Here is a 21,432-nt window from a genome sequence, read left to right on the forward strand (position 1 = left end):
TATACAATTATACAAACGAGCCGCAAGGCTCAAATAATCGTATCTGCTCTTCTCAAATTGCTCATTTTTGTGTACAATCAGAGCGTCAATTAGGGCGAATTTACTGTATATCGCAGCACGCGTCACAAGTGCGAACAAGTATTCTGCTAACAAAAAATCAAATGGTATCTTTTCCGAATTCTTGCAGTCTGAAAATTCCGGGGGAAAAACGAGAATTGAGTGAAGCCTAAAGTGACGTGACATTACAAATGATCATTCTATTTAAGTATTAGGCCGTGTCTATAATTGTGCCTATAATTGCCTATAATTGTAGTGTGTATGTTTGATTTTTTTCATGTTTTGTTTATATACAATACTTTTATAAAGTATATAATTTAGTAAAAATATATCAAAGTATATAGAGTGTATATCTTGAAATTTCTACGTGAAAAACATTTGTTGAGATTTAAGAATATACAAACATGTAGTCCACTAAATACTGATAAAATTGTGTCTGAAACATGTTTGAATTGCACTACCGGAAATTTTTTATTAGTTGGAAACCCGTTAGCAAAAGTGCACACACGCTCAAACAGTACATATAGAAAACTAGGAGACATGTATGAGAAGCAGTGAAAATATAATAAATGATCATATAATGTTATCTTGAATTCAAAGGAATTATAGTAAAAGATGCACGATTCTGGAAAGGTTAAATTGAAACCATTTCATGATGTAAATTACAATTTATTGAGAGAGAAACGTAACAAAGCTGGATAAAATTCCTTTATGACTCCATCAGTTTCCGGCGCGTCGACAAATATTTAATTCCACAGATTCTCACTTTCGTAATCTTTTCGATATTTATTGGTCAGATATATAATAACTCTCAAGTGGTCCGTTGAACACGATATTCACGATACATCATGAATTATTGTCTGCGATTGTAACTTAATTTGTTCTTGCTCCTTGCCTATGTTCAAAGTTTGCCTATGTTTTATTTATAATCATGTGTCCTCTTTTAACCGGTATTATCGACAGTATGAATGAATTACGGTGAGTACATTAATCGTGTAAACAAATTTTTCTCGCAGGAAAGCTCTCAAGGAATTAATATTTCCAGTGGAATTGTAGAAGGATCAAACAGAACGATTACATTCACACTTCGAAAAATAATTTGTCGCTATATTTGTCCTTTTTTTCATTTATTAAGTACGCTTATTAATTAATCATCAATTAATCATACTGCACTTTCCATTGTTCTGCCTTTGCTCTAATTTGAAATAGTTCCTGTGTGAAGGCAGTGAAGGGAATAATACAGTAAATTCTCCCTAATCGACGCCCAGCTTGGAAACAAAAATAGACAATTTCGGACGAGGAGATACGATTATTCACGCCTCGTGGCTCGTTTTTATAGCTGTTGACAATCGGTAACTACAAAAACGAGTCTCTTCCCAAATTGCTCATTTTTTTGTACAAGCTGAGCGTCAATTAGGGAGAATTTACTGTAATATGTATAAAAATATCTCTATTTTTCTTAGCTCACGAAACGAGAAGCTCGGAGAAGATTGCGACTGCTTTCTCTCTCGTGTCGTTAACTCGCAAGTACGACATTCCGCAAACACCACTATTTCTATCTATGCCCAATTAACGATAAAATACATTTCACACGAACACGATACGAACGAGGAGGCTGAAAAGCTCTCCGAGACGTTACACCAATCCAGACTTCGTACGCTTCTTTGCACACGAAGCTCCAAGCTTCTCGAACTAATTTATGTTCGTACCGCTAAAATCGGTACCGTAGCTTGCTTTCAATCCGAAACAATTAACATCGGGATTGTACCATATTTTGTGCACCGATATCATTCCACGAGAGAATATGTCTCTCTTTCTCTCTTTGAACAAGATGTCGATCGATTTTCATGGTCTCTTTGGTCCACTTTTCGAAAACTTGAGATGCTCCCGTTCTCGAACGAGAAATAAATTATATTTTGATCTAGTTCATCTGTTTCAGTTCCCGAAGATCCTCGATTGGGATATCGGCGTCACCATAGCCCCAAACATGGGTGCCATCGCCAGATCGGTTCGCCCTTCGTCGCACCATCGCTGGAGACACGTACTTCCGGTCGTATGCCCAGCCAATATTCGCGAAGGCGTCGATGAAGCCGGTGGTCACGTTGTATCTGTAGTTTCCCAGTTCCCCCGTCTTGTAATCCCATGGGAACACGTGGTGGAAGTTGTGCCAACCCTCGCCCAAAGCTGCTATGGAAATCATCACGTTTTCCACCGGCGAGATGAACCTGGAAATGTTTAAAATTCATTCATAGAAGAACAGTGAATTATTGCGGTAGTTTATTCGTTTAGCGAAGAAACGCTGTATGTTTTCAAATACAAATGAAGCTTTGTAAAATGCAAATTTCGTTGGAAAGTGGTTTTCATACTGTGCCATTGGCGCTTCTTCTCTGTTCAGAGCCTAGAAATACCAGTTCGAAAATTCTCGAACCGAGTCAATCAAGGTCAAACGATCCTAAACGACTGTACGTTAGGGTAAGTGTGGGTATTACCCACACTTATTAATATTTTGGACGCGCCAAATATTATGGTATTTTATGAAAGTAATAAAATCTAACGTTTTACAGTGTTCAATCTTCAAAAAACCAATGAGCGGAATTGGGCTTCGACCGCCCGTTGGCTGGTCGACCGCCACGCGCCAGCCGTGCTCGCCACTCATTGGTCACTGTTTTTCGTTAGTAACTCGTAAACAATGCCGTGAATTGCATTATCGCTAAGGAAGAAGTTACTTCGAATGATCTCAGGAATCATCCCTTTCCGGGTGTTAACATAATTACGGGACACCCTGTATACCATATTTTGTATTGTCGCTTGCTTAAAGCGATTCGCAATTAACACTATGCCGTCCGCAGATCTCAGATATGATTCTTTTATTTGACGCCGGCATAATAGCTTGGAAATTTTAGATTTTAAAAAGAATTTCGAAGATGGCGGTAATATAAATTCCTAAAATTAAGATATGTCATCCAAGAATTTTCGTACTTAATTCTTAGTTAAATAAGCACAATGCTATAGTTAGTTTGCTGCCTTTCAACACCCAAGAAATATAGTTCAAATGTTATTTCAGTTTTTTAAAATGGCACCAAAGTGGTACCACCGGCATACAATAGATAGTTTTTGCATGGCACCAGCGTGATGCCACCAGACGGCATAGTGTTAATTAGCAAGCTGATGAATCAAAAAGTTGAACGGACTTACTTGTCGTACGGTTTGTCGCCCCACATATGCGCTACGCTGTTCACGCAAAAGGCTACATTTAGGGTCACGCAGAACCGGAAGTTAAAGTTCACCCAAAAAGAGGTCCACAAAGATTCGGACCAAAAGTAGCATGGCACACTGACCGGCAGAGCAATAGTGAACAGGAAAAACAGAGGAATATAGAGTCTGCAAATGAAAAAGATATTTATCCTGTCGTCATTTTTTCATTGTACCTTTCGTCATCAATTGATTCGTTCTTACTTGTTACTTATATCAGTCTTACTTCGCGCATGTTTTAAATAGAAATTATTTAATACTGATCGTATTGTATAAATTGTCTGAAGTTGTTCCCCAGCTTGTAAACAAAAATGGAGAAGAGGATTGTCAACAATTATAAAAACGAGCCGCGAGGCTCGAATAATCGTAGCCCCTTTTCCCAATTTTAGTTTACAAGCTGAGGGACAATTGAAGAGAATTTACTGCATTATTTATTACCTTTTTTGCCACATGACGATGGAGTCGGCCTCCAGGTCGCTCATGTCGACAGCTTTCCGTTTCGAAACGACGTCCGGATGAGGCGTCGTGAACAACCAGCCGATGTGCGCGAAGAAGAAACCCCTTTTCGCGTTATGAGGGTCGGCATTCGTCTCGCTGTACTTGTGGTGCACTCTGTGGTCCAACGCCCACGCGTAAACGTGCCTCTGCACAAACGAGCTCCGTTTACTTTCAAAATTCGAACACCAAACTTACTATAATCGCTGCCATTAATCGTGTTGCGGTTTCCGGTGCAATGACTTTCTTTGATAACAAAATTCGGACTCGAAACCATTGTCAGGAGACTGTTACGACAAGAGCTTGGTAATATTTATGGAGAAAAAAATACTATTATAAATAATAGACTCTTCATAATTCATATAAAATCGCGGCCATTAATCATGTTGCGGTTTCCGGTGCAATGACTTTCTTTCATAACAAAATTAGGACTCGAAACCATTGTCAGGAGACTGTTACGACAAGAGCTTGGTAATATTTATGGAGAAAAAAATATTATTATAAATAATAGACTTCACAATTCATATAAAATGGTAATTCAAATAGATCCAAAGTTGTTTGTTTCACAACGAATAAAATATTTTACTTTTATATCTTATTTTCAAAGATACACGCATGATCTAAAATAAAATATCTATTTATTTACTATTTGCCGTTTAAAATATTATTTTACGCAGCTCTGGATATTCGTCACGAGGGACAAAGTGAGACGCACAGAAAAAGGATGATAGAAAAGTTAGGAGCCAATTTGCTTACCTGACCGGCTATTGTGAAGAGAAAGATTAGAAGTAATCGCAACGGCCATTTTGCTTTGTAAGCTCTGTGGGACCATAGCCTGTGAGCGCCAGCAGTGATACCGAATGCGGAAATGACTATAGTCACGAAAGCTGTGGGAGAGTATATTTAGCTATATTTATAAATTTATTTATGAAACTGTACGGTGTTCTTTGTAAACTACATATACGTTGCTTGCACTTATGGCTCTGACTTTATAAATATGCGACGAGTATACTTATATTTTAACTCTTGGACGGGTGAAATGCACTCAACATTCTTAAAGTTTCAGGTGAAAAGCCATCATTACCGTAATTAACATATAAATCGAATAAATAACTCATAAATGTATTTTTACGATACGAACAATCGTAAATTAAAAAATTAGTGACCCGCCATTTTGACGGGTTCCGTAAATCTAGTGTTAAGTACAGTAATAAGACCTACTCCTGCACAGTTTTAGTAATCCCTAAGCTTTACTGCGCTTCCAATCCGTAATGGATCCTGTCTCGGCAGTGAATTGGCAGCCGATCAGAAGAAAAGAAAATTTCTACAGGGTGTCCCAAAATTATGGTATTTCCGAGAAATGAGGGATTCCTGAAGTGATTTAAAGCAACTTTTTCCTTTAAAAAAATTTTCTTCGAGGCATCGTTAACGAATTATTCATGAAAAACACTGACCAATGAGGGGCGAGTTCGTTCGGCGCTGGGCGACCAAGCCAATGAGCGGAACCGAGCTCCGTGCACTCGTTGGCTCGGCCGCCGCGCGCCAGCCAAGCTCGCCGCTCATTGGTCACTGTTTTTCGTTAATAACTCGTAAACGAAGCCGCGGATCGCATTTTCGTTAAGGAAAAAGTTACTTCAAATGATCTCACGAACTCATCCGTTCCTGGAAATACAATAATTTTAGGACACATCAAGCTGCTGCCTGTATGTGCGCACGGGTAGGTCCCACTACTATAATATGTAAAAATTATATATATAAAAAATATAATATGTAAAAATTTTATTAGAAATATGCAAAGTACGGTGATATTCCGAAAGAATCATATCATTGATTCGTATAATTAATTGCGCAATCTAATACTTAATAATGGTTCATTTTTCATTACTTCTGATTCTTGCATGCAGTGTCATTGTATGCAGATGTTATTACCAATAAAGATGAACACGCATTTTGCAGACGTAGAAACGAGAATTTCGAATTCAAACGGAATCGGAAATTTATTCATTAGACTCGATCATTCTGTTGATGTCAAGTCTTACTTCCGTTTTGTAGGAAACGAAGTATCGACCCCCTCGTCGTCCCTTCATTCACGCAACGTCATTTATCGAATAACAACGAACAAAATCTGACGCAAGCATGCAATTTCATTGTTATCAACGATGACCTATAAGTGAAGGTCATTAAAGGTCACGACATATGAATCAGTTTCTATATGGGGTCAAGTATATAATAAATACAAAAATTATGTTGAAAATTCTGTCTCGTGCGTAGAATCGATACCATTATTTTGATAACGGTCAATGAACCACTGAACGTCCAAGAAAAAAAATATACAGATTAAAATGTTAGCTTAATGTCCTATTTTAATTGATTTTTCTAGACGTGGAAGGATTGGTTGTCTACATATAATTACAAACATTATGTTCAAAACACTCACCCCATAGACTAGTGAGAAGTTTCGCTTGACTCAACATGAGATAGAGCCCATAAACGCAGCCGGCGTGAATAAAAATCTGCGCTATGAGGTCCGGCCACCTGATCCGAGGAACGTATTTTGTCTTGCTGCTCCGGTAATTCTTGTCGACCGTTAGAAAATCTTCAGTCTCCGGCACTCTCTCGTTTTTGAAATTCGTCTCTTTGCTCGCCGGCTCGCAGTCATGTTGCCCGGTAAATGGAACGCGGTCCTTGCTCGAGAAAAATGGTGCCATTATTCTTGAACTTTCGAGAGAACTAATTTATTCCTACTTCAATCGACCCTCTGATCTAGCATCCTTCGCAACTCAATTTATTTCAGGAGATACAAAAGTCGATTCTGTAATCACAGTATTATTTACAGTTAGCGGCATATTTGGATGTCGATAGCAAACGAAGTTGCTATTATTATAGTGTACTTTTAATACGCTTAGCGACTATCTCACATACTTCTTGCACAATGTGTTATTATATTATTGTATATGTTTTATGTCCTATACGTATCTGCATACTTTAATATATTTTAAGAGACCAAACATAAGCAGTTTAGTTATTATAGTGGCCTCCGCCGCGCTGCCACGATCGTATCGTTACTAATGGCGCATTTGTGGGAACATTTAAAAAGTGGATAAAGGAAGAAGCGATAGAAAAAGAACAATAATATCTTTATGAACGTGCTAACGTTTAAATTGGAACAAATGTCATTAATAAATTATTCAGTGACATAGCAAATCGATTGAAAAAACCTTGACTGTATTATGAAGTTTAATATCTATAAAGTAGATGAAATCAATAAAATTCTAAGCGTCCGCGTCGATTATATCTCAATCGTATTCTTTGTATTTAGACCAAACTGTTGTAATTATCAACATTATCGTCACCATTATCATCATCGTCTACGTACAACGTTTTACTTTGTATATATTTATGACAAAAATTACTAGTGTGACCACAAACATTAGAAGGAAATGTAGAGGAATTGAACGTCATTTCTACATTGCCGTCAACTTAATAAAACCAAAACTTTTAAAACTAATTTATCACATTATTTTAGCAATCATACTCTGTGCACACTCTTTCAGCAAGTTCTTTCAGTTTCACTCTACAATGTCTGAAAATTACGTATACGTTCCAGAGAAAAATGTTCTTTATACAGCCAAAATGACATACAGTCGTCTCGAAATGTACGTTAACATCTTTTCAACAGAAACTGTTTTAAAATTGGTTCAAAGAACCGATTATGTCAAACCGATTAGTTTACTTTGGAACGAGTAGACAGAAAGCTTTTTAGATTGCAATTGATTGGAATAATAAAAAAATGTTTTAAATGATGTTTTTTAAACTTTTTTATCTGAGCCCATAACAAAAATTTATAAAACGCATTTTGTAGATCATACTCAACTTATACGCGTGCTGAGAATTTCATCGAAATCGGTTGACCTGGACAGTTTTTCACGAATTTCAAGCAAAACCAGCTAATTTTTACATCTTTCAGTGGCTGTAGATAAAAAAGTTTAAAGAAACATCATTTTTTAACTTTTTTATCATTCCAATCAATTGCAATCTAAAAAACATTTTGTATACCCATTTCATAGAAGAAAACTAGTCGGTCTAACATCTCAAAAATATTCAACTGCTTTGAACTAATTTTAAAAAAGTTATCCCGTTCGAAAAGACATTAACGTACTTTCCAAGGCGACTGTACCATACAAAAGTAACACTCTTTAACTTACCGCCGGTAGTGTATTTATTTCACGTTTCCGAAAACTTTTGTACACGATAACAAATAAAAAATAAAAGGATTACTTTTTCAATAACGAATGTTCAACTGATAAATGTTTAACTGATTACTTCACAACACGTCCGATTACTAACGAACTAACACACGCCGCAAGTTCCTGGCAGATACTGCGTGTGGCACTGGTGTTAGGAGATACTGTCCATCGATCGTAGATATTGCTAGTCCTGGTATCACGAACATCGTTGATAAAACTATTTATTTTCAGGTACTTTCCGGTTGGTCAATGGTTACGAAGAACCACGGCGCGGTTTACAAATTACAATAAATTCTCCTTAATTGACGCTCAGACTGTGCAGAAAAATGGAAAATTTGGGAAGAGGTGATACGATTATTATTATTATTATATATATATTAGTTACCGATCGTCAACAACTATAAAAACAAGCCGCAAGGCTCGAATAATCGTATCTCCTCTTCCCAAATTGTCCACTTTTGTGTACAAGCTTCGCGTCAATTAGGGAGAATTTACTGTAAATATTTCGAACCATTTTCACTGATCTTCTCGCCAGTATGACATGATAGCTTTCGACGAGTCATTGGATGAATGAAGCCGCAAATTCCGTCACTACTAAGAGAGATTTGATTTTCAATAATTGCTTTGACGGATAGCTCTCGGACTGATAAAAACACGAGTCAGATTAAATAATACGAATGCAGCGTCAGATAAGATTAGGCAGTTCGATGAAATCCGATAAGTGAACGTGACTAATTTGAAATAGTGTCTCAGTTCGAAGGGTTTCGTGGATCCCTTATGTTTTTAATTTTTGATGGTAATCAACAAATGATTAAGGACTCAGACATCGGACTAATATTTGGCTGAGTATACAATGTGTCTGCTCAGACTTCTAATCCACAACTGTCTGAGATCATTTTTCTTTCGAGATTGATTACTATTTTGTGCTCTTACAAATCGTACGTGGGACGCCTTTGTTTCGGATCACCAGTTCAGGTTTGAGATTGGATCAGGTGAATTTTCTGGACGAATTGGATTCCCATAAAGTTTGATGCAACTCTCTTACCAATGTCGCGAAGATTCAGAATCCTCGAAAAGATAACGAAACTTATTCTTCGCAAATAGAAAGACAGGTCATGTCACTTGATTTTGCTTCTTCATATTACTCGCAAATGGTTTGTTATATGAAGAGATTTTTTAACAAAATTTGTATAATACCGGATGAGGCTTGTAAAATAAAGATACGGAGACCACTGTCAACATTCTAAAACTATTTTACATGATTAAACCCTGTGAACTCTAGCAATTATCGATCTGTTCTGGGAAAAGTATTAATGCAGAATGAATGGGGCCAACATGGAACATCGTGGTATAGATCATAAAATTTCGATAAAGAAGTAACAAATTCTAGTGGTTCTAGATGCTAGTGTATGCCAGTTTCCTAGAAGCAGTAGCTAATCGTCATAAACAATTGTACAAAAAATTGTGAAAAATTAGTAAAGTATTAGCAATACTATACTGAAAACAAGTAAAATAGTATTACTGTTGTACGATATATATATACAATATTTATATATTTATATATATATATATATATACAGGGTGTCCCACAATTATTTTAACAGCCGAAAATGAGGGGTAGCTGAGGTCATTTGAAGTAACTTTTTCCTTTGCGAAAATGCAATCCGCGGCTTCGTTTGCGAGTTATTAACGAAAAACACTGGCCAATGAGACGAATTGGCGCGAACCATATGGTTATCGATCGGCCGAGCGGCACGTGCGTTTACCGCTGAGTTTGACAGTTGAAGGAGGGACTGTGTGCGGCGTGCGAATCAATGAACAAGTCACGGAGCATGAACTTTTGATATTTTTTTTTACCACGTGACAGTGATAATTTCAAGAAAAACGCTATTCATCCTTATTTCAGAATGTCTGAAGAATGTTTACTAAATTTTCGGTCCCGAAATAATATGTAGTTTAACCGTGACAACCGTTTTAATTTTCTCACGTGTACCGTATGAAATTTGTATGCGATATGTACAGTGAAGATTAACAATAAGCAACCCAGTCGAAGTACATAAATGATATTTGAATTTAAATAATTCCGTGTCCGAACAGAATTCAACGAACGATGCGCAAAGCTAATTTAATAAATAATAATCGCGTTAAAGGACATAAGGGATATGTTTGTTAGAGAAATATGAAGAATATTATCAATAAGAAACTCATCCATTTAGTTGTAAATCCACTTCATGCACGGAAATGTGTGCAGGAGGATAGTGCATGGACCTCGTACAATGTATGATGAACTGCACAGCTGATCTCTATCCGAGAGCGACGAACAGAAGGATATCTCCGGGCAAGCAATTTCAACGTTTACTTTCACTGCATTATCACTAAATACTGATCACTTATCAATAATATTTATGGACCAACTTTCCTGGGTTAATATGTATGACCCTGAAAAGAGCCGATTGTTTTATGCGACGCGTTCGAAGTTCATATCGTTAAGAAAACATACCGCGTTGACGGGATGAACTGCGGAAGACTAGCACGATGGCTGACAATGTTCGCGTTCGATGGGAAACAGTTGAAATTCGCTCGTAGGAAAACGAAACAATGTCGGCCATCGTGCCAGTCTTCTGCAGTTCGTCTCGACAACGTGGTACATACGTGTCGTTAACAGTGAGAACTTCGAACGCGTCGCATAAAAATATTTGCTCTTTTCAGAGCTGTACATATTAACAAAGGGAAGTTCGTCCATAAATATTATTGATAAGTGATCAGTGTTTAGTGATAATGCAGTGAAAGTAAACGTTGAAATTGCCTGTCCGGAGACATCCTTCTGTTCGTTGCCGTCGGATACATGAAGTGGATTTTACAACTAAATGGGTGAGTTTCTTATTGATAATATTCTTCATATTTCTCTAACAAACATATCCCTTATGTCCTTTAACGCGATTATTATTTATTAAATTAGCTTTGCGCATCGTTCGTTGAATTCTGTTCGGACACGGAATTATTTAAATTCAAATATCATTTATGTACTTCGACTGGGTTGCTTATTGTTAATCTTCACTGTACATATCGCATACAAATTTCATACGGTACACGTGAGAAAATTAAAACGGTTGTCACGGTTAAACTACATATTATTTCGGGACCGAAAATTTAGTAAACATTCTTCAGACATTCTGAAATAAGGATGAATAGCGTTTTTCTTGAAATTATCACTGTCACGTGGTAAAAAAAAATATCAAAAGTTCATGCTCCGTGACTTGTTCATTGATTCGCACGCCGCACACAGTCCCTCCTTCAACTGTCAAACTCAGCGGTAAACGCACGTGCCGCTCGGCCGATCGATAACCATATGGTTCGCGCCAATTCGTCTCATTGGCCAGTGTTTTTCGTTAATAACTCGCAAACGAAGCCGCGGATTGCATTTTCGCAAAGGAAAAAGTTACTTCAAATGACCTCAGCTACCCCTCATTTTCGGCTGTTAAAATAATTGTGGGACACCCTGTATATATATATATATATATATATATATATATATATAAATATTATGAATTTGTAAATACTCAGTAAATTATTATTTAATAAAGTATATAAGTAGTTATTCATATAATGGCGTTAGATAACATATCAATCAGTTCAACGCATTGTTTCAGGATTAGACTTTAAAGTTTTCTATAATTCCAGTATTGAATAGAAGTTTACAATCTAATACTCGAAGCAGACAACAACTTCTGGATTTCTACTAATATCATGAAATTCTATCGAAGCATATCTAAAGTGGACTTATAGTTCTCGAGATAATTTCTATGCTTCTAAAGTACAAAATGCGCGAATACAAAAACATCCTTGAAGTTTGGAGCATAACAGCAACAGAATTTGGACAACGTAGATTAACCTTTTGCACTCGGATGCCGCCTATACGACAGTATCGTATACAGGGTAAAGCACGCAACGTGGACTGCTTAATTTATTCTGTTGCTAGTGGTTCGATTGGAAACTTTTTGTGCTAAGAGGAGAGCAGCAAAGATGATTGTACCAAATTTGTTGTTACTATCCCACCTTTTTTCCCCCCGGAGTTGTCAAGGTCACCTCCAGTCTTTTATAGGTTGACCTACAATCTTTTCGTATCCATCGTTTAGGGTACGCCGAGACGAATTGGTCAAGCATCATAACATATAGATTATTCAAAATCTAAACAAAAAAGAATTGTAGGCTTACCTATAAGATATACCTTAATAACTGCGGAAAGAAAGAGTTGATAAAAAAGATTGCTACAGTCATCTTAAAGCTCTACTTAAACCATGTTATTTTCACTCGAAAAGTTTCTAATTGAACCACCGGCAACAGAATAAATTAAGCTGATCACGTTGCATGGTCCACCCTGTACTCGTGTCAATACTGTAAAGAAATCATGTAAAATACATAAATAGAAACGCAAACTCTTTTATCTATTAATTCCTACAAGATATCACGTCGGTATAATGATTTTTATTTCGATTAGACTCTGTATAGAAAAATCATTTATCAGAATAATCTTCCAAATGCTATGAAATGTCGTGGTGAAATGAACAATTTTCGTAGAACAATTCAACCTAAAAGTGGGAATTCGTATAAATGTCGTCGCATTTCACATTGCTAATTCTATCGATCAATGTTTAAAGTAAGGGCACTCGCAGAATGCACACGTGACGAGAACGTTTAATTTTTCGATACCTCACGACTTATTGTTAGTTTATATTCGAGATAATACGCGTCAATTTAGCAAATGGGTATCGTCGAAGTCACCGTTCGATCGATAACGTTCCGAGAACGAATTCAGTATTCCGCGTATCTTAATCGTGATTTTTTATGTTAACATGTGACTCTACTTCGTGTCTTATCTGGATAATTGCTTTCGAGACACCTGGCGTTGAACGTGACGCTTGCAATACGCTCCGTTCATCCAGAAACATCACGTTTTATTTTCATTTTATCCTATACTTGTTTATCTTACTTTGTTCTATTTGCTGTGACCTAGTCACGAACTCTAGAGAACTATTTTATCCTATTAGTTTTTTATCGTAACAGTTTTACCGTATACAGTAGTTTCGACCAGAAATATTCGGAGGTCGGAATTGAAAAACCGGCAGATTCGAGAATACTAAGTCGCGATTCTTCGGGCCTCGCGGCTCGTTTTTATAGAAACTCGGGGCGGTCGGCATAAAAGGGCAGCGGCCAACATGTCCATTATTTATTAATATATATACATTAATGTGAATACATAATAATGCTAGATTAAAAACGATGTCTTGACTTTTTTATTTCTAACTTTTTGCCACGATTCGAAGGCAATTTGGAGACCCAAACTGAGCATTTTGTGTTGCCTTCTGGGAACACGCTTTTGGCCGACTCCGTCGACTCTTAGCATCGACGAAGCAATAAATTGCATAGGCGTAGAACTAGCACAGGGAAATTCACAGCAACCCGAAATTTATATTTACTTTATTCTTGTTTTGCTATCATTATTCCTTCTTATTTTTATTTTGTTTCATCACAGTTTGAGAGATAACGTTAGCTACGATCTATTACGTATCTTTATTTCATTTTTGTTTACGAGATAGTCACGATTATTATATTTTTATTCTATTCTTGCTTCACGAATCGATCATTATTTTACGAGTGACAAACCATATTTGTGTACAGACATCCTTAATGTTGTTAGCCCTTCCCATAAACGTAGCATAGACGTTAATGAAACATCTCCAAGGGTGAAAACAGCGTGTCTGGCGCCATGCGACTTATCCCCTGCCCGAGGGTAGTGGGTAGTACAGAGGGTTTTAAATAGATACGCCGTGCAAGGCGCAGGTGAATCAATGAGAAAGGAGGTTTAGTTATTGTACCTATTTTTGATTCATTAACGAAGCACAGAATTGCATATACTCTATGCCGCGTTATTGCACGTTTATTTTTTAACCAGTTACCTGTGTTCGACGAGTATACTCGTCACGAAGACGTGACAGTATTTTGTGTCACGACGAGTATACTCGTCGCGCGTAAGAAATAGTGACCATTGGCTATTTAAATTGTAATTTTAGCGAAAACAAGAACATATTCTCAAATCTCAAGATGTTTCGAATATTTTGAAACCAGGCCAGAAAGTATTCGATTTTTCCTGCATTTTTCGTTTATTATGTATGTAGTGTACATGAATGCTAAGCGAATAAGTAAACATTAGTAATAAAATTGTTAATTTTATAAAATCAAACCGTCTTTTCGATCCAATATTTTAACAGCGACACTTATTCCGTGTTTGACGAGTATACTCGTCATCGCTTGATCCTCGCTACACATATGTATAGGTGCTAACCAGCTAACTGGTTAAAATAAACGGTTTTCTCTCGAAGTTGCAAACGCATTTAAGCCTCGGCGGAAAATTGTTATCGACGTACAATCGACCCCGTAGGCGGCAAATAACTCGTAAGTAATTTACAGCTCGGGTTCCACGAGGTTCGTTAACTTTGCCTTCACGGCCGCCGCCCTCGTGTCGATGACTAAAAAGCGTTTAATTAAAGCGTTTCCCTGTAACAAATGATGCAACGAATGACGTAACGACGAACAAAAGAAACAATGTAGAGCGCATGTACATGTAGGTGCCATTGCAATTAGCCCGAGCGAAGAGAAAAATAACGTTTGACGATGATCGCGATTCGCAGAAAAGTACAACTGCGAAAGAAACGCTCGTTCCTGGATGATGTTGTTGTTGTTCTTATTGAAAAATGGAACCGTGACCAGGTTATTTATGGAGCACTCGCGATCTAAGATGACGCGAAGAAAGTCATCCGCGCGAGAGATGTACATATGTACATTCAAATTACTACCTTCCCGATCATTTGCTTAGGATGCGTCAGAATGACGTAATGCAACATACACATAATGAACACACCCAAGATAGCGTTGGCGTTTAAATGATTCCGGAGCGAATGCCAACTAGTTAACTATAGACAGTGGTATTAACATGCTCGCTACCAGCGTTCGATTCGGCAACAGTCTTTTTTACATACGGTGACTCTTGTTGATGTCCGGACACCTTTTTAAACGCAATAACTTCTTTCGAATTCGGCCGAAAGAATTAAATTCTGTTTTAGATGTTCGACCGGACACATTGCCGGACAATGTGCAAAAAATTCCAATTGTTCGGAACGACAGGATAAGTAAAAAATGAAAAATTTTATCCGAGTCAATGACGACCAATTTAAAGAATGCGTTTTATAATCGATTAACGTCATCACGAACTGTAAACAATTAAAGATACGGAGTAATCGCAATGCCTGCGGATTGCCTCTACGTCGACGGCGTCAGTAATAAGAGACACCGTGTATAATACTCTGTTAAGTGGAACGTATCCTCTTACGAGATGTATGGCACAAATGTTATTTAAAAAAAGTCGTGAATTCCCTGGAGATCATGCTACATGTTGGAATGATCATCGACAATGGATCATTTGATATCTTCATCGATTCGAACTGGTTCGTTTTAATCAACAATCTAATGACATCTGTTATAACAGGTTCCGATATCGCACAACTTATAACACATGTATAGCGTTTGTATGCGTTAATCTCGGAAATTTTCGAGCATTATCTGTCCGAAACCTTCTACTGCCTTTATGCCAGGATTCAAAAGCTTTCTCATATATTCGCCCGATTTGAGCTACATATAATTAATTACTAATTATTTATAAATAATTAACCCTTTACACTCGACTGGTGACTCCGACCCACCACTTAAAATTGTTATATAACATTTCAAAATAATTTTAACGTTATCAAATTTGTTTGTACTTTAAAAACTGTTGAAAAGTGCATAAAAGTCAATTTCATATATGTATATATAAAATGCACTTACAAAATAGAAATACTGTAAGTTAGAAGAACTATTTTGAATTCAGAGTTAAAATAGCTTCGAGTGCGAACGATTAATATTATATGATATGGAATTTATACGGAAACCGTAGTTAATGCATGCGATATCGAGTAAATTCTCCCCAAAATTTTCCATCAGCTTGTAAACAAAAAATGGACAATTTAGGAAGAGGAGTTACGATTACTCGAGCCTTGCGCCTCGTTCTTATAATTGTTGACAATAGGCAACTATAAAAATGAGCCGCGAGGCTCGGATAATCGTGTCTCCTCTTTCCAAATTGCCAATTTTTGTTTGCGAGCTGAAGGAAAATTGGGGGGAACTTACTGTACTTTTACATATATACTTTTAGGAAGGTTCATTGTAGAACACACAATATATGCAAAATCAATACTGTTTGTTAGTCCTATTATTTTAATCATTCTAAAGATCGTACGAAAAATGGTATAGCAATATTTTGAATGTTATTAAAACGAAATGGTAAACGGATTGGCTAATTTGATCCGCAATTCTTAGGGTTCTATTATGATAGTTTTACTATAATGACACGAAGGGACACTAGATCGATGAATATATGTGTCTTCGACCGAGCAATTTTGTCGTTTGACGCTGGATTTCATTTCCAACGATAGAGTCTTTAATTAGAATTTATTGTTTGGAATTTATAGTTCACGGCCGAATCGGTCTTTCCGGTGCTAGCATCTGTTTGTCACAACTTCTTTCGAGTTAATATGGAATAATCGACTGGCAACTATAAAAATGGATGATCGTTAGACTGCGGAACTTTATGTAAACGAACAATTTTATGCACCATTTTATGCAAAGAGCAAGTCATCTGTGAATTTCTAACATTCTTGAACCAAGTTAGCTGTGGCGTCTCCTTTTCAGACGACGCACCTATATGTGCCATGAGAATCGAGCAATGACGAGTATACTCGTCAAACACACACTCGCTGTTAAAATATTGAATCAAACAGACGGTTTGATTTTATAAAATTAACAATTTTATTGCTAATATTTACTTATTCGATTTATTAACATTACATTAGCATTAACATATACTATATACATAATAAACGAAAAACGCAGGAAAAATCGAATATTTATAAAAGTTCAAGGTTCAAATTGCTGCTGTAGAGTGGTATTCAGCAAAGCAAGGAACGATACATAATGACACTTTGCACGTCGAACACCAATATCATGAATTATTCGTATAATTATATATATTTTTAATTTTTTTGTTTTATTCTGGCCTGGCCTAAAAATATTCGAAACATCTTGAAATTTGAAAATATATTTTTGTTTTCGCTAAAATTATAATTTAAATAGCTAATGGTCACTACTTTTTACGCGCCGACGAGTATGCTTGTCGTGACACAAAATACTGCCACTTCTCCATGACTTCTCTATACTCGTCAGACACAGCTATGTATTTTGTTAATAACTTTAACAAGTTAAAAAAGCTATACACACACAATTGTCGGTCAGCTTGTAAACAAGAATGGACAATTTGGAAAGAGGTGACACGATTATTGATTATGGCGCGATATTAGACACTTAATCGCCGATTGTCAACAACTATAAAAACGAGCCGCGAGGCTCGATTAATCGTATCTCCTCTTCCCAAATTGTCCATTTTTGAGGGACAATCGAAAAGAATTTACTGCATCGGCATTCTTCATTTATTGAAATTTTGCTTCTGTTTCAAATTGCGCTTACTTATTTCCGTGACAAATGCATAAAGTTCGCAATCATAAACCTTAATTCCAAACTTCGATTATGCCACATACAAAGCGAGAATATTTCTCTTGATTTTCTATTTTGTATGAAGCGTCGTTGCATTCGGTTAAACGCGCTGTACATTTGATAACAATATTCGCTAATATGTTATATGATATCGCTATAACGAACAAGGTTGTATAGAATGAATTACCCTGCTGTAGCTAAAATAACCCTGACCTAAACTGTTTTCTAAGAATTGATCTTAATAGTAACGCGTTTATACGAAATGCAAGCTATAACGAAATTGTTGCGCCAGTGCACGAAAACAAACGTTCAAAAAACAAAATGACGATCGACGAATCCATTAAGCGCTAAACCCGGATTACATAGAATGTTCCCGCATTTCCATGAATGTAGTAAAATCAAGATTATCCATTAGTTCGCAAACAATTGGAAACGAACAATATACCCATTCATACGGTTCATTTATCACAGTTGAAACGTATCTGCTCGTCTATGACCGATATTACGTCATTTCGGCAACAAAGTAGTCTAAGTCTGAGAACATGTAACATGTCTCACGTCTATCTTATACATATGAAACGATGAATCATAAGAATATGCGCGCATACGCGCGTATAACTCCGTACGTATACGTATACCACGTATGCGGATACCGCACACGCGGTATCCTGCGCGTCATCGCAAAATGTGACCGAGTTGCGTTAATTCAATTTCCTGGAATTTTCGGGTGTTTTTAGTATTTCGCGTTATGTAATTTTACTATACGTGCGAGTAATAATGTGATTTACGACGAAACGCTTCACATTTATTTACGAATCGTTGGGCAATAAGTGTGTTTATTTTTAAAACGGATTTATCGTTTTACGAAGTGAAAGGCTTTTATTGATCGATTAATATTATTGATTTTATTGATTAAAAAATAGCGATGCTGAGGTCTGAATTATTTATCGTGAAACAGTAAAGGGTAAGTATTTTTAAAGAATTCGGAAACGAATATTCAATCGAATGTCTGATTATCGCGATTATCTTATAATTCGACTGCGAATCTTCGTGCACTGAGCAAAAATTCCATGATGCAAAGTTTGACAACACGTAATATGAATTTTATTTATTTTCTTTTTGTCCATAAGTAATATTACTTTTAGTAATCACGTTCTATCTAGTTTCAGTTTCTTGAGACGAGTTTACGATAATGGAAAATCGCAGAAGCATTCGCAGTCTACTTATAATACTTGAAATAAACATTTATCGATTATTATTATTATTACGTTATTCTAATGTTATTTATTTAACATATTGCTGAGAAATCAGCAAGTCCTTTCCATACTACGAAGGTTCAAATTGCATTCTGATGAGAATTAATGTTATTATTACATCGAGTAATAAATATAATAAATATAATTAAACAATAAATATAATAAATACAATAAATAAAAATAAATAACAAATTTACTGTTGTCAAAATGCAGTATATTGAGATACTAAATCATATCGGAATTCAATCGCATTAGTTCAATTGCAAAGCGTTAATGTTAGCGTGACAATTCAAGAGGCCTTGGTCAACGAGTCTGATCATCAATTACATTTTCTACTTATTATGTGCAGGAGTGTAACAAAATAAATCACACAGCACTGACTTCACAGATGGATGGAGCTTGGCATGACACATATAATTATGTTTCCTGTACACTTTTGTATGTGTATGATTTACTGCTTCTCTAGCCGCGTTACTAGTTCATTAGCATCTTTTATACATTTAGGGCGTACGTGAACATTAAGTATTCTTTTATCGCAAAGCATGTTTGTCGGAGCAACCGCAGCTGAGAAAAGATCTCGCAAGACATCAAGAAAAACTCATTCAAGAGCAGGATGAATCGAAGTGCATCAATGAATCCCCATGAAGAGTAGGTTCGTTCAAGGCTAAATCGATCTCCGTCGTGCTGGAAAAACATTAAGTACTAGTTGCCGCCTGTTTTTCCGCCTGCATTTTTTCAAGATTACGACCGTCTCACGTTCTAGGGTCCAATCTTTTTATATTCAGTACATATTTTAACAATCTATTTAAATATTTGTCTATCACGTCATAACTGTGATATGTAAGAACGGGTCCTTGGAGGTGTAATATAAATATCGTAGATATATATATATGTTAATTATATGTTAATTATATGTTATATGTTAATTATATGTTAATTATTATCGTAGATATATATATGTTAATGTAAAGAATTATAAATACATAATTCTTGTTCTAGCTGTTTTCAAAATGAGAGTCTAAAAGATTAGCAGCGTAAAAAATCAACAGCTAAACTAGTGTTCAATGAAGTGAACCTGAAAGAAGAACTGAAATGTTTCACAATTGTGCTTCATGCGAAGCTTAAGAGTGCAACAATTTTTGTCTTGCTGACAAATCTTTCTAGACGTTGGAAACAATCTGCTAAGGGAATCTACACTTTTCATTTATTATCGTGAATGTTTATAAAACTATAAAATATACCAGAACAATTCTAGAATATCGTTGTATTTTTAAATATTAAATTAAATTTGAGAATTAAAGTATAATACTTATCAATTAAATTATAATTCCTGTAAAAATTTAATTGACATTAATAATAATTCTGGTAAATGAAATTAATATTAATATAAATTTTTATGGATCCTTGTCAGATAAGAATTGTGTTTCCCATGGCCCACATTTCAAACATAAAATCATACGAAATTATAATGATTTCCTGTGGAGTTTACATAACGTCTATCTTTGTATTTCTCAGCACATTTCCAACAAAGTACAAAGTTTCAGAATCGTTAGAATGACTGTCATTTCGACATCGCCTCGTCAACTCCAGGAACGGATGCGAAGGCACTTCTCCTATCAGATACAGAATAAACCTTTCTGTTCACAATTCAGATTAGTTCGCACCTGCAAGATAGCGTACGTTCTCGTGGCCACGCATCGGGCTGATACCAGCAGCATGTGTGCGCGATCGAGTTGCCGATTGTCGGATTCCCAAGAACTGCAGATGTGTCACAGCTGGTCGACCGTCCAGGTAAAACACGTGATGCGTTAACGCGAACTCGGTGAAGGAGGAGCGACGAGCTTTTTCTAAAGCTCCTTAGGTTCTGCCACGCGCCGCGTCAAGTAAACATTGTTGTTCGCGGTAACACGCACGCCGCGAATAACAAACTGTTCGCGCGAACTCGGCTCCCACGAGTCACGCCGAGAATCAGCGGAAGATAGACACGACGCGCGACGCGTCGAGCGGAGATGTTTGTCTGCGACTGATCCGATCGATCGTCGCGTAGATTCAGCGTCTAACGGCTCCGTTTTCGTTCCCTATCAGTATGTACACAGCGGCTGTTTATACAGATCTAATACGTCGATATACTCTGTTCCTCACGAAAGTGTTCGAACATCTTCGTAAACAGTATAAATTCTCTCAAATCGTCGCTCAGCTTGTGAACAAAAAGTGAACAATTTGGGCAAAGGAAATACGATTAATCGAGCCTCGCGGCTCGTTTTTTTATAATCGCCGATTGTCAACAACTGTATAAACGAGCCGCGAGGCTCGAACAATCGAACAATCCTCTTCCTAAATTGTCCATTGTTGTTTACAAGTTGAGGAACCATTGGTGAGATTCTACTGTAACATTTTGAAAATTGCATTAAAATAGCTGGAATTCTTTTGAGATGCGCAAGGGACCAATTTACTGGAGGATGTGTAAAGAAGTTTTTTCAAAA

The 21,432-nt window shown here is 36.6% G+C and overlaps 1 protein-coding gene and 2 long non-coding RNA genes across 4 annotated transcripts; 2 read left to right on the forward strand and 1 right to left on the reverse strand.

Moving 5' to 3' along the window:
* Positions 1-705: 705 nt before the first annotated feature.
* On the reverse strand, positions 706-20,990 carry LOC117222237 (acyl-CoA Delta-9 desaturase). Of its 2 annotated transcripts, none has more exons than XM_033473846.2 (6): positions 20,614-20,990; positions 6,242-6,616; positions 4,561-4,691; positions 3,748-3,953; positions 3,253-3,438; positions 706-2,282 (listed from the first exon to the last, which is right to left on the reverse strand). In XM_033473846.2, the coding sequence occupies exons 2-6, from the start codon at positions 6,510-6,512 to the stop codon at positions 1,979-1,981; spliced, it is 1,098 nt and encodes a 365-aa protein (XP_033329737.2). In that variant the 5' UTR covers positions 6,513-6,616; positions 20,614-20,990; the 3' UTR covers positions 706-1,978. The 2 variants fall into 2 exon arrangements, with proteins under 2 accessions (XP_033329737.2, XP_076379072.1); XM_076522957.1 differs by lacking the exon at positions 20,614-20,990 and adding an exon at positions 8,010-8,343.
* Positions 1,450-2,410, forward strand: LOC117222238 (uncharacterized). Its single transcript, XR_004490635.2, has 2 exons — positions 1,450-1,584; positions 1,997-2,410. It is a non-coding gene; the product is annotated as an uncharacterized LOC117222238 (long non-coding RNA).
* On the forward strand, positions 15,818-20,328 carry LOC117222239 (uncharacterized). The gene is made up of 2 exons (XR_004490637.2): positions 15,818-19,601; positions 19,949-20,328. It is a non-coding gene; the product is annotated as an uncharacterized LOC117222239 (long non-coding RNA).
* Positions 20,991-21,432: the final 442 nt, after the last annotated feature.

Source organism: Megalopta genalis, chromosome 6 (genome assembly GCF_051020955.1).
Source record: "Megalopta genalis isolate 19385.01 chromosome 6, iyMegGena1_principal, whole genome shotgun sequence".
Taxonomy (NCBI): domain Eukaryota; kingdom Metazoa; phylum Arthropoda; class Insecta; order Hymenoptera; family Halictidae; genus Megalopta; species Megalopta genalis.

Excerpts from the sequence above, each read along its gene's own strand:
- LOC117222237 (XM_033473846.2), bottom strand. The coding sequence starts at position 6,512 with ATGGCACCATTTTTCTCGAGCAAGGACCGCGTTCCATTTACCGGGCAA. Across the intron at positions 4,692-6,241 it reads ACTTCTCACTAGTCTATGGG|CTTTCGTGACTATAGTCATT; the intron begins GTGAGTGTTTTG and ends ACTCTCCCACAG. Across the intron at positions 2,283-3,252 it reads GGCGACAAACCGTACGACAA|GTTCATCTCGCCGGTGGAAA; the intron begins GTAAGTCCGTTC and ends AAACATTTCCAG.